This window comes from Salvia miltiorrhiza, unplaced genomic scaffold (assembly GCF_028751815.1).
Source record: "Salvia miltiorrhiza cultivar Shanhuang (shh) unplaced genomic scaffold, IMPLAD_Smil_shh original_scaffold_302, whole genome shotgun sequence".
In the NCBI taxonomy this organism is placed as follows: domain Eukaryota; kingdom Viridiplantae; phylum Streptophyta; class Magnoliopsida; order Lamiales; family Lamiaceae; genus Salvia; species Salvia miltiorrhiza.
The window spans coordinates 143,673-163,782 of record NW_026651523.1 but is presented as its reverse complement, the minus strand read 5'-3'; the positions used below and the strand labels follow the sequence as shown (position 1 = coordinate 163,782).

At 33.7% G+C, this 20,110-nt stretch overlaps 2 protein-coding genes across 4 annotated transcripts; both read right to left on the bottom strand.

Annotated features, from left to right (window-relative positions):
• Positions 1-9,398: 9,398 nt before the first annotated feature.
• On the bottom strand, positions 9,399-12,880 carry LOC131003944 (uncharacterized). Its single transcript, XM_057930513.1, has 5 exons — positions 12,431-12,880; positions 11,126-11,247; positions 10,891-10,982; positions 9,967-10,053; positions 9,399-9,750 (listed from the first exon to the last, which is right to left on the bottom strand). Exons 1-5 carry the CDS (start codon positions 12,817-12,819, stop codon positions 9,649-9,651), a joined length of 792 nt encoding a protein of 263 aa, XP_057786496.1. The 5' UTR covers positions 12,820-12,880; the 3' UTR covers positions 9,399-9,648.
• Positions 11,277-20,015, bottom strand: LOC131003943 (uncharacterized). 3 transcript variants are annotated; one of them, XM_057930511.1, is made up of 19 exons: positions 19,800-19,984; positions 19,595-19,708; positions 19,322-19,439; positions 19,026-19,213; positions 18,812-18,919; positions 18,591-18,655; positions 18,241-18,346; positions 18,087-18,170; positions 17,862-18,008; positions 17,653-17,781; positions 17,517-17,584; positions 17,366-17,399; positions 17,167-17,251; positions 16,989-17,056; positions 16,786-16,899; positions 16,263-16,298; positions 16,090-16,176; positions 15,921-16,012; positions 14,955-15,218 (listed from the first exon to the last, which is right to left on the bottom strand). In XM_057930511.1, exons 1-19 carry the CDS (start codon positions 19,800-19,802, stop codon positions 15,122-15,124), a joined length of 1,743 nt encoding a protein of 580 aa, XP_057786494.1. In that variant the 5' UTR covers positions 19,803-19,984; the 3' UTR covers positions 14,955-15,121. The 3 variants fall into 3 exon arrangements, with proteins under 3 accessions (XP_057786495.1, XP_057786494.1, XP_057786493.1); XM_057930510.1 differs by having other exon boundaries at positions 19,595-20,015; XM_057930512.1 differs by lacking the exons at positions 14,955-15,218; positions 15,921-16,012; positions 16,090-16,176; positions 16,263-16,298 and adding an exon at positions 11,277-11,412 and having other exon boundaries at positions 16,874-16,899; positions 19,595-19,991.
• Between the last annotated feature and the right edge of the window lie 95 nt (positions 20,016-20,110).

Below are 20,110 nucleotides of genomic sequence, written 5' to 3'. Positions count from 1 at the left end.
TATTCTAGTAATATTTTTTGTTATAGTACTTCGTCAAACTTCAATTCTTTACGCGTTAATGACTGAAAGTTTGAACACATTCTAGTTGGTCTAAAATTCACTCATTGTCATAAGATTTAAGATTCAATGAATAAAAATAGCAACAAAGTCTAAACACCCACATTTAAAAAATAACAATAACAAAAAAGACTTTATCGCAACAAAGTTTACTTTGTTTGTTTGTTTTTTTTTTTCCCCTATCTCTTCCTATTTTCCGCCTATTATTTTCTTATTTTGCACATTTAAAAAATAACAATAACAAAAAACTTTCATCGTAACAAAATAATACTAAGACTTATACTAATTTTTTTCTTATTTTACTATCTCGGCCATTTTCTAACCAAACTTAGTGTTGAGGTGACCGTCTGAAATCTTACATATCCAAATTCACCGATTACTAAAACGACATCGATTTACAAATATACTCCTTATGTCCCATGAAGCAAGACCAAGTTTCTTTTTTGGTCTGTCCCACGAAACAAGACCAGTTTCTAAAAAGAGCAAAAGATTTATTATTCACCTTTTCACTTTTTCACCTACCAACTCAACACACAAAATACCAATTTATTAATTTTCGTGCCGAAAAGAATTATAGGTCTTGCTTCATGGGCGAAGGGAGTAATAAAATAAGCGAGATAAAATCATTTTAGACAATCACTTCAACACTAAATTTGGCTATGGGAGAGATAGCAAATTGAAAAAAAACAAATTAAAAAACTAAAGTATTTTAGTACAAATTATAAAATTAATGTGCAAAATAAAAATCGTTTAAATACTAATTGTGGTTCAAATAATCGTTTAAATTAATATGCCACCTTCATAACCTCATTAAATTAATTACAACCCTAAAAGCCTAAAACTCTCTCTCAAAATCCCAACTCCATTCACATCAACTCCACCATGACAATTCCCTCTCACCACATCTTCAAAATACTCATCACCGCCACCCTCCTCCTCTCCTCCTCCCCCGTCCCCGCCCGCATCGAGGCGGCCGACGACGCCTCTCCCGCTTTCAGCCAAGTTTTTCATTATCACCAAACCAAAGCTCACGAATTCGATGAAGAGAAACGTAGGGTTCCGACAGGATCCAATCCTCTTCACAATAAATGACGTCGCGACGTCGTTTTTAGCCGTTATCTACTCATGCTTTCTAGATAGCTCGATATAAAAGGTGATGTTTCTTTTCTCTCATGCTTGGGGAAAAAAAATTTAATTATTATATTTAGGTTGTATTTTGTATATTTTTTTATTTTTTATATATAAAATTGTAATTCCGTCCGTCTAAATTTATTTTTACGTGCAAAAGTATAGTTTCGCCCGTCTATTTTTAAAATCCTAGCTCCGTCCCTGCTCATGCTCGAATAATACTATACATTAAATGTAGGAATTTGAATTCACGATGTTTTTTAAAGTTTTAATCACGAAGCTTATCGTTCTACTAATTAGGTCACCAAAAGAAGATTCAATTCGTGAGAAGTGAAGTTTTGAAGGCAAGTTTGAGATTTCGACAGCGTGGCGTAGTTTTGTTAGTGTATATATATATATATATATATATATATATATATATATATATATATTAATTGGATTATATTTTTTTTGCTTCAAGCAGCAATGTAGATGGATAGTGTGTGTGTGTGTGTGTATATGTTATATATATAGACATTTACTTACATATAATTTGATGTTAGAATGAATATTTTAGTTAGAGCTTCAGAGATTGATTTGGTTTGTAATATTTAAATTGAGCGCGCTTACAATATTTTTCAAATTCATTTAAGCCCAGTTTGGATTTTTCTTTGTTTAAAATAGTAATAGTTATTCTGACTTGATAAATATAAAAAAAAAATATTGGAAGGTTTAACTAAATACAAATATCAGTATATAATATCTCTTTAATATTAAGAATATTAACATGTACCATAGCTTAATTAGCCCAAAACTTGTACCATAGCTTTCAAAGGGAAAGGTGGAATAGTTGTTAAAACAAGATCGTAATTTTTTGTGTTCTTAATAGGATTTTTTGTTACAGAATTTGAAAATGAAGACTATATGTTATAGAATTTGAAATGAAGATTCATTTTGTATATTTATACTCCTATATATTTTGGACTATGATAAAAGTTATAGTCTTCATTTTAATGTGTTAAAAAGAGTATAAATATAAAAAATTAAAGTTATAATTTTATTTTCAAATTTCATAATATATAATCTTCTTTGTGAAAAACAAAAAAAAATTATGATCGTATTTTAACAATCAGGTGGAAGAATATATTCATTTGTACTTTCATCGAATTAATTATACATACGAAACAGATCGTGAATGTAATAATTAGTATATCTCATTGTATGGGACCCCATATTTAAAATAGCCATTATTTTATACAACCACCAAGGATTTTCATAATTAGTCACCTAACATTCTCTCTTTCTCTCTCTCTCTCACACTCACACACACAAGATTTATTAAATAGTAAATTTTGAAGTAGTCAAAATGAAGCATAAAACACAATTTATGGCCACATATTGAAAAAATACAAATTTTGACCATTTTTATTGATTTGGACGTTTTTACCCTTAATGAGGCGGACCGGGTAGAATCAGACACGCGGGTCGCATGCCGGGTCGGGTTAGGCACTTATGGCACTATTAGTGCCATAAGTGTCAAGATTTTACTTTGGTTTTATTTTGAATTTCCGTTGGCACTTATGGCGAAATCCAAAATAAAACCAAGTAAAATAATTATTTTGGGCACTTATGGCACTAATAGTGCCATAAGTGCCATTCGTGCAACACAAATACAGAAACAACAACATCATTTAAACCCTAAATGGAACATCTAAACCCTAAATGGATAATCTAAACCCTAAATGGAACATCAAAACCTCAAATGGATAATCTAAACCCTAAATGGAACATCAAAACCTCAAATAGATAATCTAAACCCTAAATGGAATATCTAAACCCTAGGGGGAAGTGTGCACTTATGGCACTAATAGTGCCATAAGTGCCATACGTGCAGCACACAGATCAGATCAGATCTGTCATGACTGAAATCGAAGGAGGCGGATATCAGATCTGCCGATGGAGGAGGCGGCGCAACGATCAGATCAGATCCACCGCCGCCGCCTCATCAGACCAGATCTGCCGCCGCCGCCTCATCCTCTACTCTGACGAATTCTGCCCAGGCGGCGCGCTGGAGAGAGAGAGAGAGGGAGATGAGAAAGAGAGAGGAGAGAGCGACAGCCGCTGGAGAGAGAGAGAGGGAGGATCTCCTCCACCGCCGCCGCGAGAGCTCCGACGAATTCTCCAAGCTCGGCGCCGCTGCCGCGCAGCCGCTGGAGAGAGAGAGAGGGAGATGAGAAAGAGAGAGGAGCCGCTGGAGCAGAGAGAGGGAGATGAGAAAGAGAGAGGAGCCGCTGGAGAGAGAGGGAGATGAGAAAGAGAGAGGAGAGAGAGAAGGGTAGAATAGTCATGACATACAAAAAATAGCCAAAATTTATGTTTTTTCAAATGGTGGACAAAATTTGATGTTGTATGTTGAATAGGGTCATTCGGCCCTATTGTTTCTTTATTAAATGTCACACTAACTACGGAATTGGGGTATTTAGCAAATTGAATTTTAGGTACATTTTAAATTTTTTGATCGAATGATCACATCGATATATCTAAATTTTGAAAAAATCTGATTTACTATGCATTATATTATTATATATACAATTTATAATTAATGTTTATTTTAGTTTATTGTGACGAATGATTTATTACTTAGAATATTAATCCAATCGTAATTGTCTAATTGGTTGGCTGATATATATTTCGAAATTTTTGGGTTTTTGAATTTTAATTTTTTTTTGTATTTCAAAATTTTCGGTTCGGACTGAATTTGATTTAAAAAAAAATGAATTTTCAGATTTTCTTATAATATGGTTCGAATCAAAATCCATTTTCTTCAAAATTTGAATTTTCGAATCAGATCGAATTAGATAAAATTCCGATTTGAAATACGAATACTTAACCCTACTACTAAATTCATTACATTTGTATTTGCCTAACATTCTAATCGAATTAAAGTGTTAAATTTAATTCAAATGCAAAAAAAATTATGAAGTATCATTTCTCTCCTTTTTCTTTAAATACTTTAAATAGAATAAATTTTTAAAATAAAATACTTAAAATTATATGTAGATAAAAAATCCAAAATAACTTGACGCACCAATTCATTCTCATTTGTAAAGATCGTTAGTTTGGCAACCAAACTCATAACTTCATAAGGCTCATAAAATTTATCATCATCGATCTGATAAAAGGGAAAATAATCAAACTTTAAAATATATTCGGAAAATAAATCATTGTTTCAATGTTTCAAATTTTAATTCTCTGTTTCTATCAACCCTAAAAGCAAAAATAGGAATGTCCAAATACTTGAAATTTACCTAATTTTCTAGTCAATAATACATCACTTTTTTTAAGCTTTTGCAAATATCCCATGATATGATATTATTGGTCCACATAAATCTAATATAGTCACATTAGTCTAAAGAGCAATCTTAAGAAAAATGATACTTAACTTTTATAAGAGAAAAGGTTTCTTTTTATGTATTCTTCTAATAATGATTTATTATCTGACTAATCCCCACAGCAACTGCTTCAAAGAAACAACATAATAGTATATGTTTTGCAACATATTTTAATATACTTTCTGTATAGGTTACAAACTTACAATAGCACTACTCATTGGCTCCACAAAACTATGCATTTTTTATTATTATTATTTTCGTCGGTCCACAAAACTGTGTAATTTCTAGTCATGGACATCATCTGGTATTTTTTAATCTCAATATCTCAACTTATAACAAATACTAGTTGTAGATCTATTTCTCTACTCAAAACACTATAAGTAATGCGGTTTTTTTCCTCTCTACTCACAATACAGTCAACTAAAGAGGCATTTGGTTTAAGTGATAAGACACTATTGATAAATTCAATTTAATAAAGTGTTTGGTTTGAATGATTCGGTCTGTAATAGATAACTCGGCCCACACTCTAATAATCCAATTGAGTACCCCAAAATTTAGTGAATTATTTAATTACCCCTCAATTATTTCAATCTTATTTATCTCATCCTTCTAACTAAACGCCCGCTAACATAAAGTCCGTGCAAAAGGATGTGCGCAGAATTATCTCTAAGGTTTAGACGATCTTATTATCTATATAATATATAAAAGAGAAGTTTTCTTCCTCAATTTTTTCCATAATTTTTTCTCTCTCTTCTTCCATAATTTTTTTTCACTATTTTTTTTCTTCTATTTTCTATAATTTTAATTTTTTCTTCTTCTAAATATCATCAAATTGATCTATAAAAGAAATATTCAATATGCATTTTAAATTTAAGTTCGTAACAAGATCTTTAATATGATATAAAACTAATAAAAAATGAATATAAATTGAATAGGTTATTAAAATTTTAAAATATTTTTTTTTCTCTTTGTTAAAATTTTACAACCTTTTGATTTATGTCCGTGTATGAAATATTTATTTATTGTTATGTGAAATACTCTATAATAATAATAATAATAATAATAATAATAATAATAATAATAATAATAATAATAATAATAATAGGGTTAATAGCCAGAAAATACACGAACTTTCATCGGAATTGCATATTGCACACGACCTTCAAAAATAGCCCCATAATACACCACCTTTTAATTTAGTCGCAAATTGCATCACGATTGGGTACTTCAAAGGTGCAATTTGCGACTAAATTAAAAGGTGGTGTATTATGAGGCTATTTTTGAAGGTCGTGTGCAATATGCAATTCTGATGAAAGTTCGTGTATTTTCTGGCTATTAACCCAATAATAATAATAATAATAATAATAATAATAATAATAATAATAATAATAATAATAATAATAATAATAATAATGTGTATATTAATTTTCATTATCAAATAATTTAAAATTATTTAATAATTATAATTATCATTACATTTTATACATAATTGAAAATTATGTTTTTAAATTCAGAATCTTATTGAGTAATTGATATTTTATTTTTAAACATTTTGTTTGAAACTTATCTTATTTTTAAACATATTTTTCATTTAATTATATTTTGATTTTATTTAATATTTATATTTATTTACTTAAAATGATATTTAATTTCGATTTCGCCGTGCATCGCATGGATGGGCGTACTAGTATTAACCTAATTAGCAATATTTAATCTAACTCATGTATTATAGATGTAAATATAAAAACAAGGTAATTGATGTGATTATAGGATTAGACTGATTTGCCTCTCTACTTGACTTTGTAAGTTGTATTGACATTTTTGGCACAAAAATAATTACATGATTGAAGTGTAGGATTAGACAGATTTGCCACCGTTTCATGGCTGTTAGAGCGGAGGGATGTATTTGCTCCGATTTACGAACGTCACAAATTCAATTGTACAAAATATAATACTCCATCCGTCCCAATAATCTTATCCCACTTTTCTTTTTGGGTTGTCCCAATAATCTTGTCCCATTTTCTTTTTGGGTAAATTTTAAGGGCTAATTAACTTTTGCTTAAACATGATTTTAATTTAAACTTTCCCTCTAAAATCACGTCTAACCCATCTACGGCTCTCTCTCTCTCCCACCTCCACCTCCCCCTTCTCCCTCTCTAAATCCGCTCTACCATTTTCACTCTGTAAATCTATCGGTGCCGCCGCTCCCTTCCCCTCTGTTCCGCCGGCGCCGCCTCCCACCTTCCCCATCTGTAAATCCGCTGCCCTCTTCCTCTGTTCCGCCGCCGCCGCCGTCTCCCCCCTTCCCCCTCTGTAAATCCGTCGAGCACAGATCTAAGCCCTAAACTCCCCCTTCTCTTGCCTCTCTCTCTTCTCTACCCTCCATACTCGCGTCGCCCTCCCCCCTTTCACTCCTCTGAACCAGCCGCCATCAGCTTCCCTTCGACGAAGCAGCAGCGACGGGCTGCCGTCTCCACCTCTCTCTCTGCCTCTGATCCCTAAATCCCCAAATCCAAATGTCACCCCTTCGATTCCGGCGATTGTACAGCCATAGGGCTGCCGCCGCGGTGCCTTCTCCCGGTCAGTGAAGACCTCTGGAAAATTTGTTGGAAGAAATTTAGCTTTTATGTTCTAGATATTTGTTGAAGAAATTTGATTTTTCTGTTCTTGGCTTTTCCAGACTTTGTTCTTTGTTAATGAAGATGATGAAAAATTTGTTCTTGATTTTGTGTTCTTGGTTAGCAAAGACGAAAATTTGTTCTTGGTTTTGTTCTTGGTTTTGTGTTCTTGTGTTCTTGGTTCACTGTTCTGGATGGAGAGAGGCGGCGATGAGGCTGGGGGTCGTGCCGACGCCGGGGAAGGAGGCGGCGCAGGTGTGGCTCCGCCTACTGTTGCCGTCGCCGGGGAGATGAAGATTTTGTTGAAATTTGCAGAATTTTGTTGTATTTTCTGTTCTTGCAGATTTTGTTGAAATTTGTTGTAAAGATTTTGTTGAAATTTGCAGATTTTTTGTTGTTTAATTTACAGAATTCAGTTTTGCTAATTTTACAAGAATGATTAGGCCATACTATTTACTTTTTCTTAAACATGTGGGGCCTTACACTTTACAATACTAATTCAACACTCCTTAGTCTCCGTGCCCAAAAGAAATGGGACATGATTATTGGGACGGAGGGAGTATTACTTAATCGAAAATAAAAATATCATACTCTCTCCGTCTCCTAAACAACTTTCTAGTAGAGGACGACATAGGTTTTAAGGAAAAATTGTTAAGTATATTGGTAATGGAGAAAAAGTGGTGTAACTAATATTGAAAGTGATGAAAATGTATTATAATTAGTATTGAGAATGGTGAAAGATTAAAAAGTAAAAATAAATAAAGTATTTTTAGTGGTGGGTAATGTCCTAAAAAGAATAGAAAATTATTTGGGAAACATAAAAAAAAATATAGAAAGTTATTTGGGGAACGAGTGAGTATATAGTTTGATAAGATCTTTTGCTTAAATAACATACGTTGAAAATACCACTTAACTGTTCGTAAACAGCATATGTTAAAACGAGTATTGCAATTTAAGTTTCATACATAATGTTCCATTCATTTTCATATATTAACAAAAAATTGCAAAATACGAATAGTTCAGATTTTTTGTTTAGGGGTATTGGCATATAAATACCCGAACTTTTTGCATTTTCTGATTTTGCACCTCAACTTTAAAATCAGCCTATAAATACTTGAACTTTGTATTCTTTCTAATTTTGCACCCGATGAATTTTTACCCTGAAATCGTTGATGAGATGACAACCATATTGAGAGGAAAATTTGAAGTTCATAACGAAATGGATAAGTTTGTTGTCAATGTTAGAACATGTAATTGCAGATTTGGGATGTCAATCTGGTTACCATGTTAGCAACAATTTGAGGGTTAAAATTCGTTGGGTCCAAAATCAGAAAGAATACAAAGTTCGAGTATTTATAGGCTGATTTTAAAGTTGGGGTGCAAAACCAGAAAATGGTAAAAGTTCGAGTATTTGCAGGTCAATACCCCTTTTGTTTATCATACTTTACTTATACTCTCTCCATTTCATCTATCTTGAGACAATTTTTCTTTTTAATTTCCCACCAATTTTATCTCAAAATCTTAGTTATTTTAGAGACAACATTCAATTAAAATTCTCGTATAGCGAAAGAAAATTGTAGCAATAAATTCGTATAATAATATTATTTACCTTGTTACATGATTTTTTTTTTTGAGAGAATTGTTACACAAATTTTAATTACACAATAAAAATAAAACTTGTATAAATGTATAAAAATATAATAGATCTTTTTAAGGAGCCAACATAAGATTTGCTAATAGATAGGTCTAAGCCTCCCATTGCATAACAAAGTAGGGCTGGCAAATTGTGCTAGACAGTCGTTATTAAATCGACATGATAAGAACAAAACACGATCTATTAAGAAATTGTTCAACATAAACACGATCTACACAAACATGAACACAATGCTAACGCAAAAAAAACAGCAACATACTTTGAATCATGTTAACACGAAACAAAAATGGCACAATTTAGTAAAAACCTAATTAAATGTGACCTGATATCAATACTATAAAACTAAGAACTAAAATAAATAAATAAAAAAGAACATGAATTTTGTGTTGTTTGGATGCGGAACAAAGGATAAGATTAGAAATCTCCAAAAAGTCAAAAACTTCTCTAAAATAAGAATCAAATTAAATATACTAGTTAATAAAAATAAATTCTAACGGGTTACACGAACCATATATAAAATTATCATGTCCTTATTAAGTCAACATGATACGGACACGAACCCCATAAAACTTGACATTAACCCATTAATTTCATGCAATTTCGTATCGTGCTTCCGTATCGTATCAAAAATTGTCAACCCTATAACAAAGTTATATTTATTTTACACACCCTCACACCTGCACTTAAAAAAACAACAACACTAACATTATATATATATATATATATATATATATATATTAACACTAACCCTATTTTCCTATACTGCATAATTAAACCATATCACAATTGCAACCACCTATCCAGTGGAGAAACAAAACATTCAAGATTTGGCACCCAATGTTCTTGCAAGCTCTTTAAAGAGAGGCCTCTCTTTCAAATTTTCTTCCTTTTCCAAATGCCATTTCTTTGATACTTCCTCAGCCTAAAATCAACCAAATATGGAACCAAAATTAGAAAGAAAAATCCTTAACAACGAAGTGCAGCTCAATTGGTAAGAAACCTATCCTCTAATCAATAGGTTGTGGATTCGAGTCGCCATGGAAGGAAAATGAAGAATCATTACTGATCCTCGTTTAATGAAAACTAAAATAGAATAAAAATGATCCATCCTTCCTATATGTTCTAACCGACGACATACCCGATTCCGTAGAGGAGCCAAGCGCTCTTTGAACGTCTCGAATCTCGGTTGAATCAAGTTTTTTCCTTTATTCCGAATGTCGTTGGTCTGTAACCAAACAAAGGAAACAGAATTTGATACCTAATGTTAATAGAAGAAACGAGAAATAGAACGGATGCCAAGTAGTCGTCTTCAAACTTGTAACCGCATAAAAATGACAATAAAATGAAACAAAAGTTATCGGTATGTAGTCTATGTTACCTAAAAATGACTAATATTTGGTTCTTTTCAAGCCATCAGCATTGTAAACCTACACCACTACATCAAACTCGAGAGAGTTATTGGAGCGCCGTCACCTTCATTTCTGACATTAAATCCAATTTAGACTGCTATCAAGAATCATGGTGCTCATGAATCGGATAGAGTATATTTCAATAACTAATACTCCCTCCGTCCCATTTATAATGACCCAGAATCCACTTTAAGTGGGGTCCCTTCACTTTATAGCTTTCAACAACACTTTCTTACTATGTGTGCCCAAAACACTTGAGCCATACTTAGTCAGACGGAGGGAGTACATACCAAACCAAGAGTCGAGACGAGTCTTATGTTTTTATTGCAGAATACCCTAGGATTTTACCTAACTTCCCTTATAAATTGCTCTGAATCAATAGTGTAATGTGTGTAATAGTCGAAATGCAGTTGGTTCTTAAATTTCCAAGATACAACTAATTCAAATTGAGCAAAATGATAATCACACCCAAGACAACAATAAAAGCAACTCGAGAAGCTAGACCAACGGGAAACAAGTGCACATAATGAAGTAACGTCTCACATTCACAAAGAAAGACAGTTTACTGACAGAACTCAATCACAACCATTTTTTTTCTCCCAGAAATGTCTCAAAACTATGCACGAATAACTATAAAGATCAACAATACTCACGTTATGCACCTCGAGTCTTGATGCTGCCAGCCCAAAGACCAAGGCAGCGCCACCAAAGACGATAGCAGTAGCAACAGCGAAAGCAGATCCAACTGCCAACGAAGAGACAACACCGATATGAGCTCGTTCCAAGTCAACAAAAATGCTCAGAAACATCTGAATATCTTAGAAATGGCACTATATAAAGCACAAATAGCTCGATTGCCTCATGAAGCCACGACAAACCAGAACTTACTCTGAGTTAACCCTGCAGCTGCGGCCTTCAGCTTCTCCGGGTTGATAGGGGCGTACTTGTCTTGCCGCAAATCATTTGCAGTCGAGGCTACAACAGCACCCTCTGAATCAGGTAGTTGCCACCTGAGTGTCACCAGATATTAGTCCATAACCATAGCAAGAAAAGATACAAAAGTGATAAGACAATACATAATGTACAAAACACAACAAACCATTTATTTCCTTTCAATGATTCAATCATAGAAAAAAACAACCACCTCAGTAAGTCTCCATTTATTCTTGCTCAAATATTAAGAACAGATACATACTTCACAAAAATAACCATAAGAAATTCTCCAGAATAATAGCAACCAATTTTTTTTCCAAAAAACAACTTCAAAACATTATCTTAAGCATGATCAGTTTTCTGGCTTCCAAAAATACAGTAATTATCGTCCATTTGCACATGAACACATACATAACACATAACACATACCATGTGTGTATTAGTATATATGGGGAAGAGATCAATCCATTCAAACAAACAGTTAGACATAATACTGAATCCTGATTTTTCTCAAATTTCAAATCAAATCACTCATGCCCGAATTTCGCATAACCGCCAAATACCTTGTTCATGCAATTATTTAACTTATGCGTTGTATAATATATTCATGTGCAAGCAAATGACTACCTTATGTAATGAAAAGGTATCGCAAATTTGAACTCATTCATGCAAGAACCTCATATAATCAGCAAATACCCTGTTCATACAGCTACTTCACTAATGCAAGTAGAATGTATTCATGTTCACGCAAATGGCTATCTTATGCAAAAATGAGGTATTGCAAATTACTTCAAAATTCTTTTCCAAGATTAATCATATCTGTACAATAAGGGGACGCTTACTTTGCATGATTGATAAGATGCATGATTGAGTATTTTTATCCTTAATACTAGGATTTCTCTAATCCCACCATTTCAATGGGATAAGAATCAAGAAAAACTAGCTTAGATGACATAAATAATCAAGTGCCTTGAGATATCCCAAAATTTCTATCCATCAAAGTAAACAAGGGACCAACCTTATTATTATTATCAATCAAGGGTAATCCTTCAAAGTAAACGCCCCCTAATTGGATTTGGTTCATAGAAATTCTCACTTGATCCCAATTCCCAACCTTATACATATTATATATATATATATATATATATATATATGAAAACTAACAGTAGATCAACTATAAAATGGAGTATCAATTACTTAATCAAAAAATAAAAAGACAAATTTTTCTTTGAAATTTTGTAGAAGGAAAAAAGAGAAGACCTTTTAGGTCCAAATGTGACCGGAGGCAGAGAAACGTAACCCCTGAGAGGATTTAGGGCATCGGGCGACACCGCCGGCCCGCCGGGTCTTTTCGGGTCGGGCTTGAGGGCCCATTTGGAAGCTCCGGATAAAGAAGAAGAGCCCGAATTCTCCGATTGGGAGCTGAAAATCTTTGAAGGGAGAGAGTGCCTCAAAACCTCCGGCAAAACATCGGCCGGCGACGAAGCAATTTCGCCGTTTTCAGCTATCGGTGCGACGAGGCTTTTAGCAGCAGAATTCTTCTGTTTCTCGAGGAGTCTGGTGACGGCTTGTTTGGATTCCTGCAAGAAATAGGAGCCCTCTTTGCTCGCCAATCGCCCAGCAAGAAAACTCATCTTTCTCTCTAGCATGCACTCTCTCTCTCTCCTTTATATAGTTGACAACACTAAAATACACGAACACTCGTCTAATTTTAATTTTATATTTAGACTAGAAATTATGTTATAAATATATAAACTTTTAATTATTTTAATTTTTTTATACAATCGTTACTTATCTCTACATTAAAATTGAAATAGACGTATGAAATACCGACATTCCTTAAACACATATCACAAAAAAATTGGGTACAATCGGATTCACCTGCTGCACCTAAAATATTGTTATTTATAAGATCCGGGTTATGATGCAAGTTCGAATTAAAGTGTAGATCAGAGTCTAAGTAAGGGTGTGCAACCCGATTGTACGGTACATTCGATTGTACCCAAGACCACCTCTAAACAAATAATGTAGTTAGATGTCTACGTGATTTCAGATTGACACGATGATATTAATATATAACTTCAACTTACTACAATAATATCAATTCATCGAAAATTGATAATTATGTTTAAAAAAAAAACTAAAATTTCGTGCATTTGAAAACATATTTGTGTAATTTATTTTCAAAACAAGAATTTAATGAAAATATGTATATTTAAGCACAAATATCCTTAATTTTATTATACTTAGAAAATAGCCCTAAACACCTATATTTTCCAAGACTAAGATCGACTTTATGAAATACTTGGGGAACAAGTACGTACTATTAAAAAATGAAAAAATCCTTTAATGAACATGTCATACTATAAGGATCCATTTAATTTGAGATATAAGAAATGAACGATCATTATTTAAATTTTATATTTCGTTTGTTTTGATATAATAAAAAATTTAAATAAATTGTATTAAATTACGTGCAAATGCGTGCAATGATGAACTCGAATTAAGACATTTGATCTTAAACATTAATCACTTTATCGATAGGTCAATACAGATACACAACGGGCAACAAGATATAAAAGATATGATCAATACTTTATGTGATAAATTTATATTATATTATATTACTATCTTTTTTATTTAGAGGATTAAAATGCAAACACAATCTAATGATACATTTTAAATAAAAATTAATTAAAAAACCCAAGCTGCTTTATGATAATATTGAAACTTTCGTCCAATTGAAATGAATGGAGAAAAAAATAGCCCTTGGTAAACAAGAAATCCAATTTCTTTGTTGTGACTTGTCAATATGAAATTTAAACCCATTCACTATCATACCTCCATTTTATAGGCATTTTATATGCAGTAATTCGCAAATCTAAATATATAAATAAAAGAAGTTCTATCTTCAGAAATAGTAAAATACTCCCTCCGTCCCGCTCAAGATGCTACATATTCCTTTTTGGGCCGTCCCAACAAAGGTGCTACATTTCCATATTTGGAAAAAATAAGGGAATTTAAGCACTTAATTAACACTAATTAAGTATTTCTTTATTACATTCTCTCTCCAACTTTATCACTTTATTATCTTCTCTTTCTTACTTTATCACTTTCTCTCTCCTACTTTATCACTTTATTACCTTTTCTTTCTTACTTTATCACTTTCTCTCTCCTACTTTATCACTTTATTATTACACACTTAAAACATTAATCTACAACTCCTTAAATCCCGTGCCGAAAGGTAAATATAGCGTCTTGGCCGGGACGGAGGGAGTATGTTTTTGCAGTCAAAATTGCCTTACTTTTTAAAAAATATTTTTGTTTATCTTATATTTTATCTACTACATATCATGCCTATATTTTTTGGTACAACTAGGTGTACCGTACAACCGGATTGCCTCCTCACTTATACCCTGACCCTGACTCACACTCTGACTCAAATCGTATAAATAACACTATTCTGGATGCGGGTCAACCCAGTTGTACCCAAATTTTTGTGATTTTTTTATTGTAATTTTTTCTATTGTCCTATTAAAATGTTAGTTATTTTTTAATCCTTAAATATGTTATAAGTGTTGGTTATACGGATATATAAAATTATCACAAATGTCAAGTAAATGTATATAAAATATTCAATAAACATAAATAAAATTATTAAAATATTAATATTGATAAGATTTATAATTATACATGATTTTTAACATATTTATTTATTTATTGAATAATAATTGAATTTAAGTGTATTAATTTTTTATATTCATATACTACTACTAATTAATAATTGAGTTTTAAATATAAAATTATTTTATTTATGTATTTTTTTTTAAAATAATATCTCCCGCACATCGCACGGACTCCAAGTACATAAAAAAAGAAAAACACTATTTGCTGACATTAGCTGCAATATTGTAGTGAATAAACTACCAAAAGATCTAAAAAATTATGATTTTATAATTCATAATCTAGACCAGATCCATATTTCCAAGCCTCAAGCTTCTGCTTCCATTCATATCTCATTCTTGCTGGAAATCTGTTCGTCAATGGCCTGCAAAAAACCTCAACTAAATATAAGGATTTAAAAGGGTTATTCTTAAAATAATAGTCTGAATTTCGACCTCATGGTGACTTTTTAATCGCAATTTTGAAAATATTAGTACTCCCTCCGTCCACCAATTCAAGGCCTACTTGCCTTTTTGGGACGTTCACAAAAACAAGGCCTACCTATTTTTGGTAAGTTTTTATTCATTATTTAATCAAAAAAGTCAAAGATTCTTTACAAAAAAGTGGGACCCTTTCTCCACTCAACTAATAAAAATACAATTTTTCTTAAAAAGTGGAACCCTTTCTCCACTCAACTAATAAAAATACACTTTTTCTTAAAACCCGTGTTTTTTCCCCTAGGCCTTTAATTGGTGGACGGAGGGAGTACAAAATATAACTTGTACTTATCTCCGTTGTTCATTTAATAACCAAAGTCAAAATTTCCGACCAAGCATCAAAGTTGCCCGAAAATTATGTCTCGAGCTATTAGTGAACAATGGAAACTAGGAAAGACTGCATTTGTAATATTTTTAAGTTTGGGTTAAATAGTCGCTATGAGATCAAAGTTCGGGCTATAATTTAAGAGTAACCCACGCACTAAAATTTGGTTGGGGGTGCTTCAGCACCCCCCAGCCCCTAAATCGGCCCATGGCAGTGCGTCTCACGGCATGTTTCAGGGAAATCGGAGGGTTCGAAAACTCGTTACCTAATCAAAGGGTCGACATAGCAAGAAAGAAATGTGTAGTATCCTAGCATCGCAAAGTGTCCCAACCAGTCAAGAAGCACTGGTATGCCAACCTGCATTTTCAAGAATCACAAGCAGTCTTAACTCAAACCAATCCCTCTCTCTCTCTCTATAGAAAGAAGAGATATACCTGCTGGAATATTGAAGGTAAGATTTGAGGTCGAGTTAGCATCACTAGGCCTAATGTCTTGACAAGAGGGCCAAATTGAATGACATCCTGCAATGTGAAGTTCAAATGAGTTTCTTCATCAGCTCCAACGAGATTTATAGAAGATAACGAGACGGATATACGTATATACTGACCTGAAGAAACGGCCTAAGCACCGGATCTCCTAGCTTCTGGAGGAGAAACACGAAGCTCAAGAATGTGAGGCGGCAAAGAACGCAGCTTATGAAGAAAAAAGTAAAAAAAAAAAAAAAGTTGTTTTTTGGGTTAATTGCATATAATTTATTGAACTTTTAACAAATTCTCATTTTGCACACAAACTTAAAAATCTGTATTAAAATTACTCAACTATTAATCTTTTCTCATTTTGCATATTCGCTCATTTTTCGATGTGATGACATGGCATAACTATGCTCGTGTCGCATAAATATGACCACATGGAAAAACATAGCAAACATTATATTGTATAGTTGGATGGAAATGACGTCGTTGCAGACACAAAGTTTGGCCGAAAAATTGGACAAATATGCAAAATCAGAAAAATTTAACAGTTGAATAATCTTAATTATGTATTTTAAAGTTTGTGTGCAAAATGAGAGTTTGTTAAAAGTTCAATAATTTATATGCAATTAACCCTTGTTTTTTTCTCATAAGCAGCACCTGCATGCTCGCGAAATTGGCATATAAAAGCTCGTTTATGAAAGTAGGCGAAACATTGGATTGCCTCTTCGCGGACATGGCTCTTTGAAACAGCCACGACGAGCTCAAGTTTGGCTGCAGGGACAGATTTGAGCAACACGAGACGACACCAATATTAAGTCGTTTTAGATTTGATGAAGTCATGAAGAGAAGAAGGTACTAACCATGTACGGATTAAGCAACGATAAGCTCCCGGAATCGAGAAAATTGTTGTTGATCGCTTCATGTATGCCTTAAGCCTCACAAAAATAGAACAAAACTAGTTCAGAAACAGACATTCTTGTTCTGTTTGTGGCAACCTTAATCTATAATTTTCTGAAATACAGTGAAAATATAACTAACCTGCTGATAATCTTCCGAGGTGTCTTGTCAAGCTCCCGAAACCTCCGAAAGAAACGGGGGATTGTATGCCACTCGCGTCGCCAAACTGTAGAGATCATGCTCGGAGGCAACGGTTAATTGCACCAAAAATCACAACATATACACCAACTTGCAAATTCGCGACTTTTGTAAAATTTAACGAGAATGGCGGGTAAAAAACCTGAAGAACGCGATCAAAAGCCGCTGGCAACGGACTATAGGCTCGTTCCAGAAGAATTCAACAGAAAACAGCAACAAAAATTAGTCAGATCACATAATTTTTGAAGCAGAGATAGTGTTGTTGAAGTTTATAATCAGTTGCGGTTTTTTACCTGTCACAATACGTAGGAAAAATGCCGTAAATCACTCTCAAGACCTCTAGTTCGTCGAGTGAGACATTCTGCAAAGTTCAAACAAACAAAATAGTATCAAGAGAGACGAGCTAACTAACAAGAGCAGAAGCATTACTTGATATTGTGGCATCAGCTCCCAGTAATCCTCGAGCAGTTCTTCCAGTAGTGGAGATCCGGGCTCGGGGTTAAGGTAGGTGAACATATACGTGGTTCGATCAAGAGGGCCCGAGCCAGCAGGAAACGCCTAAAAACAACTAAATATTATCACACACACACACAAAAAAAGTCCACTAGAAAGAAACGCGTGTATGAAGCTCGCTGCACCTCCCAGAAGTACTGAGCTACCGACTTTCCAACACTCTTCGCTGAGGCACTGCTGAATATGACGTCGCTCGTGGTGTTCTCTTTGAAGCCACGGCAACAAGAGCCAACCACTAGGCACACCCCATCTGGCTTCCTTCCTCGTCTAATCTGCAAAACTCAAATGCATCAGAAGCCTTTACTCACTTTTATCGACAACTGATAACATTATATAAAAGTATTCTCAACTTGTCTAACGACGGGAGAAAAGTTCCCCATTGCATCAATAATGAGACGTGAAGACAAAATCCTTCCATCGGCTAGTTGTAACATCTGTGAGAAAATGGAATTTAGTCAGATTTTCTTCTATTTCATGGCTTATTGTAGGTAAATATATGCTTACAGCTGCATCCTCGTAAATTGATATGTTCGATACACTGCAACTCTCCAAGATGACACCACCGAGCAATTCAAAACGTTTTCTCGTGATTTCTATGAGCTTGACAGGCCTACAAAATTCAAAAAGAGAAAATTAATGATACAACTGATTTGTGAGATCTATAAGCTCTTAGGATGTCATTAGCTTAATCAGACTGAAAATCAGTGAAATATAAAGAGACTTCTACGTTCTTTGCATAGAGACATTCACATTCACATATAAAGAGAAATACATGCTGCAGCTTAAGTTAAATGCAGTGATGTAACTCATAAATAAACTTAGGTAAATCAGTGATAATAAAAGATTAAACTTACGAAATACCAAGATTGAGAATGTCGTTAACCCAAATCTCGCCTTTCCCTTCAAATCCACACCTATTCTGCAAAGTTATCACCATACTATACGTCAAGAAGCCTCTTCCTAACAAGAAAACTAACGAGAATCCAACTACGCTGCTTAATCTCCCATGCTCGTTTTAAGGGGAAAGCATCTGTGCCTTATAAACTAAAGTAACATCCGAGATAAAGCAACATACGGGATTGAAACTGGCTGCAACAACACAATCAATGTCGTCTTCTGCTAGAACACCGACTTCAGCAAGCTCCAAGAGCTCCTTCCTCGATATATTCCATTCTTGCTCTCTCTGGCCATCATAAAAGGGGAAAATGGTTAAAAGTTAACCACCATTTTTTAGGATCGTCAGCCCCTCCAAAGATCCAACGACAAAGCCAGCAGAAACCACAGTATACCCCTTTGAGTATGCCCTTCTCGACAATCCCAACACGAAGGCCTCTAGAGCTCAAAGCAGCAGCAATGAAAACTCCCAAGGTGCCACCACAAACTACCACATCAAACACATCACCACATTTCTCAGACATCTCGGATTCACGAAACAGACCAGGAACACTCGAAACTACTTGCTGAGGCTCTTGCACAACTGAAATTTCCAAAAAGTTTGAACATTTATCCCTCTCTATTCAAAACCCTAAATAGAAACATTAAAATTTTAGAAATCATAGAAATTGAGAATGTGATTAATGTAAACCTGATGAAGCAGAGCAAATGCTAGTCCACAAATTATCCAATCTTTTCAAAGCATTGTATGAATATGCCCCACCAGCACCACCAACTTCCCCACTCACTGGCAATTTCTCCATTATCCTCTAAAAATTACCAAATTAAATTCAAATTCAGATTCACGGGCACTCTCCAAAAATCACAAGAATATGTGTAACAGCAAGAAAATAATGAGATATGGAACAAACTTGACATAAAAGATTTTTTTTTTTTAAAATGAAGAAATTAAAGAAGAAAATACTTGGGTTCTTGAAGGAAGAGCAGCTTGTGCTAGTAGCTGAAATTTCCTAGTTTTGGGGAGTGGAGAAGGAGCTGCAAATGATCCACGAAAGAGGGGCAAGACTCCATTTTTCACCTGCACCACCATCATTTTCTCCAGTAATTCTTGCAAATTTTGAAGAATCTCAGTGTTTTCTAGCTTTATTAGCTTCGAGATTCTCTCCCACCATGTAATTTTTGCAGTAAGCCCATGAATGAAATCTTGGAGCTTATCTCACATCTGCAACTAGCATCAAGAAACGTGCCCAATTCTCCCCTTCTCCTTGTGGTGAAATCTCGACCTCTGCTATAATCTATGGTATGAATTTCATCGTGATATGTTTATTTGCATACTCTGCGCATGCAATAATTCCTTGAATTTAAAAGCTTACAACTTGAAAACTTTTGCATAGATAATATGACATGTAATTGCGACTAAAATCTAAAATACTTCAATTTTCATCAAATTTCAATTATATATATGAACTATACGATTTTT

Coding starts and splice junctions, on each gene's coding strand:
- LOC131003943 (XM_057930510.1), bottom strand. CDS start 19,723: ATGATGGTGGTGCAGGTGAAAAATGGAGTCTTGCCCCTCTTTCGTGGA. Junction 18,347..18,590: donor ATTCTCAATCTTGGTATTTC/GTAAGTTTAATC, acceptor TGAATTTTGTAG/GCCTGTCAAGCTCATAGAAA. Junction 17,057..17,166: donor CCTCGGAAGATTATCAGCAG/GTTAGTTATATT, acceptor GTGAGGCTTAAG/GCATACATGAAGCGATCAAC.
- LOC131003944 (XM_057930513.1), bottom strand. CDS start 12,819: ATGCTAGAGAGAAAGATGAGTTTTCTTGCTGGGCGATTGGCGAGCAAA. Junction 11,248..12,430: donor GTCACATTTGGACCTAAAAG/GTCTTCTCTTTT, acceptor GGTGACACTCAG/GTGGCAACTACCTGATTCAG. Junction 10,054..10,890: donor CAAGACTCGAGGTGCATAAC/GTGAGTATTGTT, acceptor GTTTGGTTACAG/ACCAACGACATTCGGAATAA.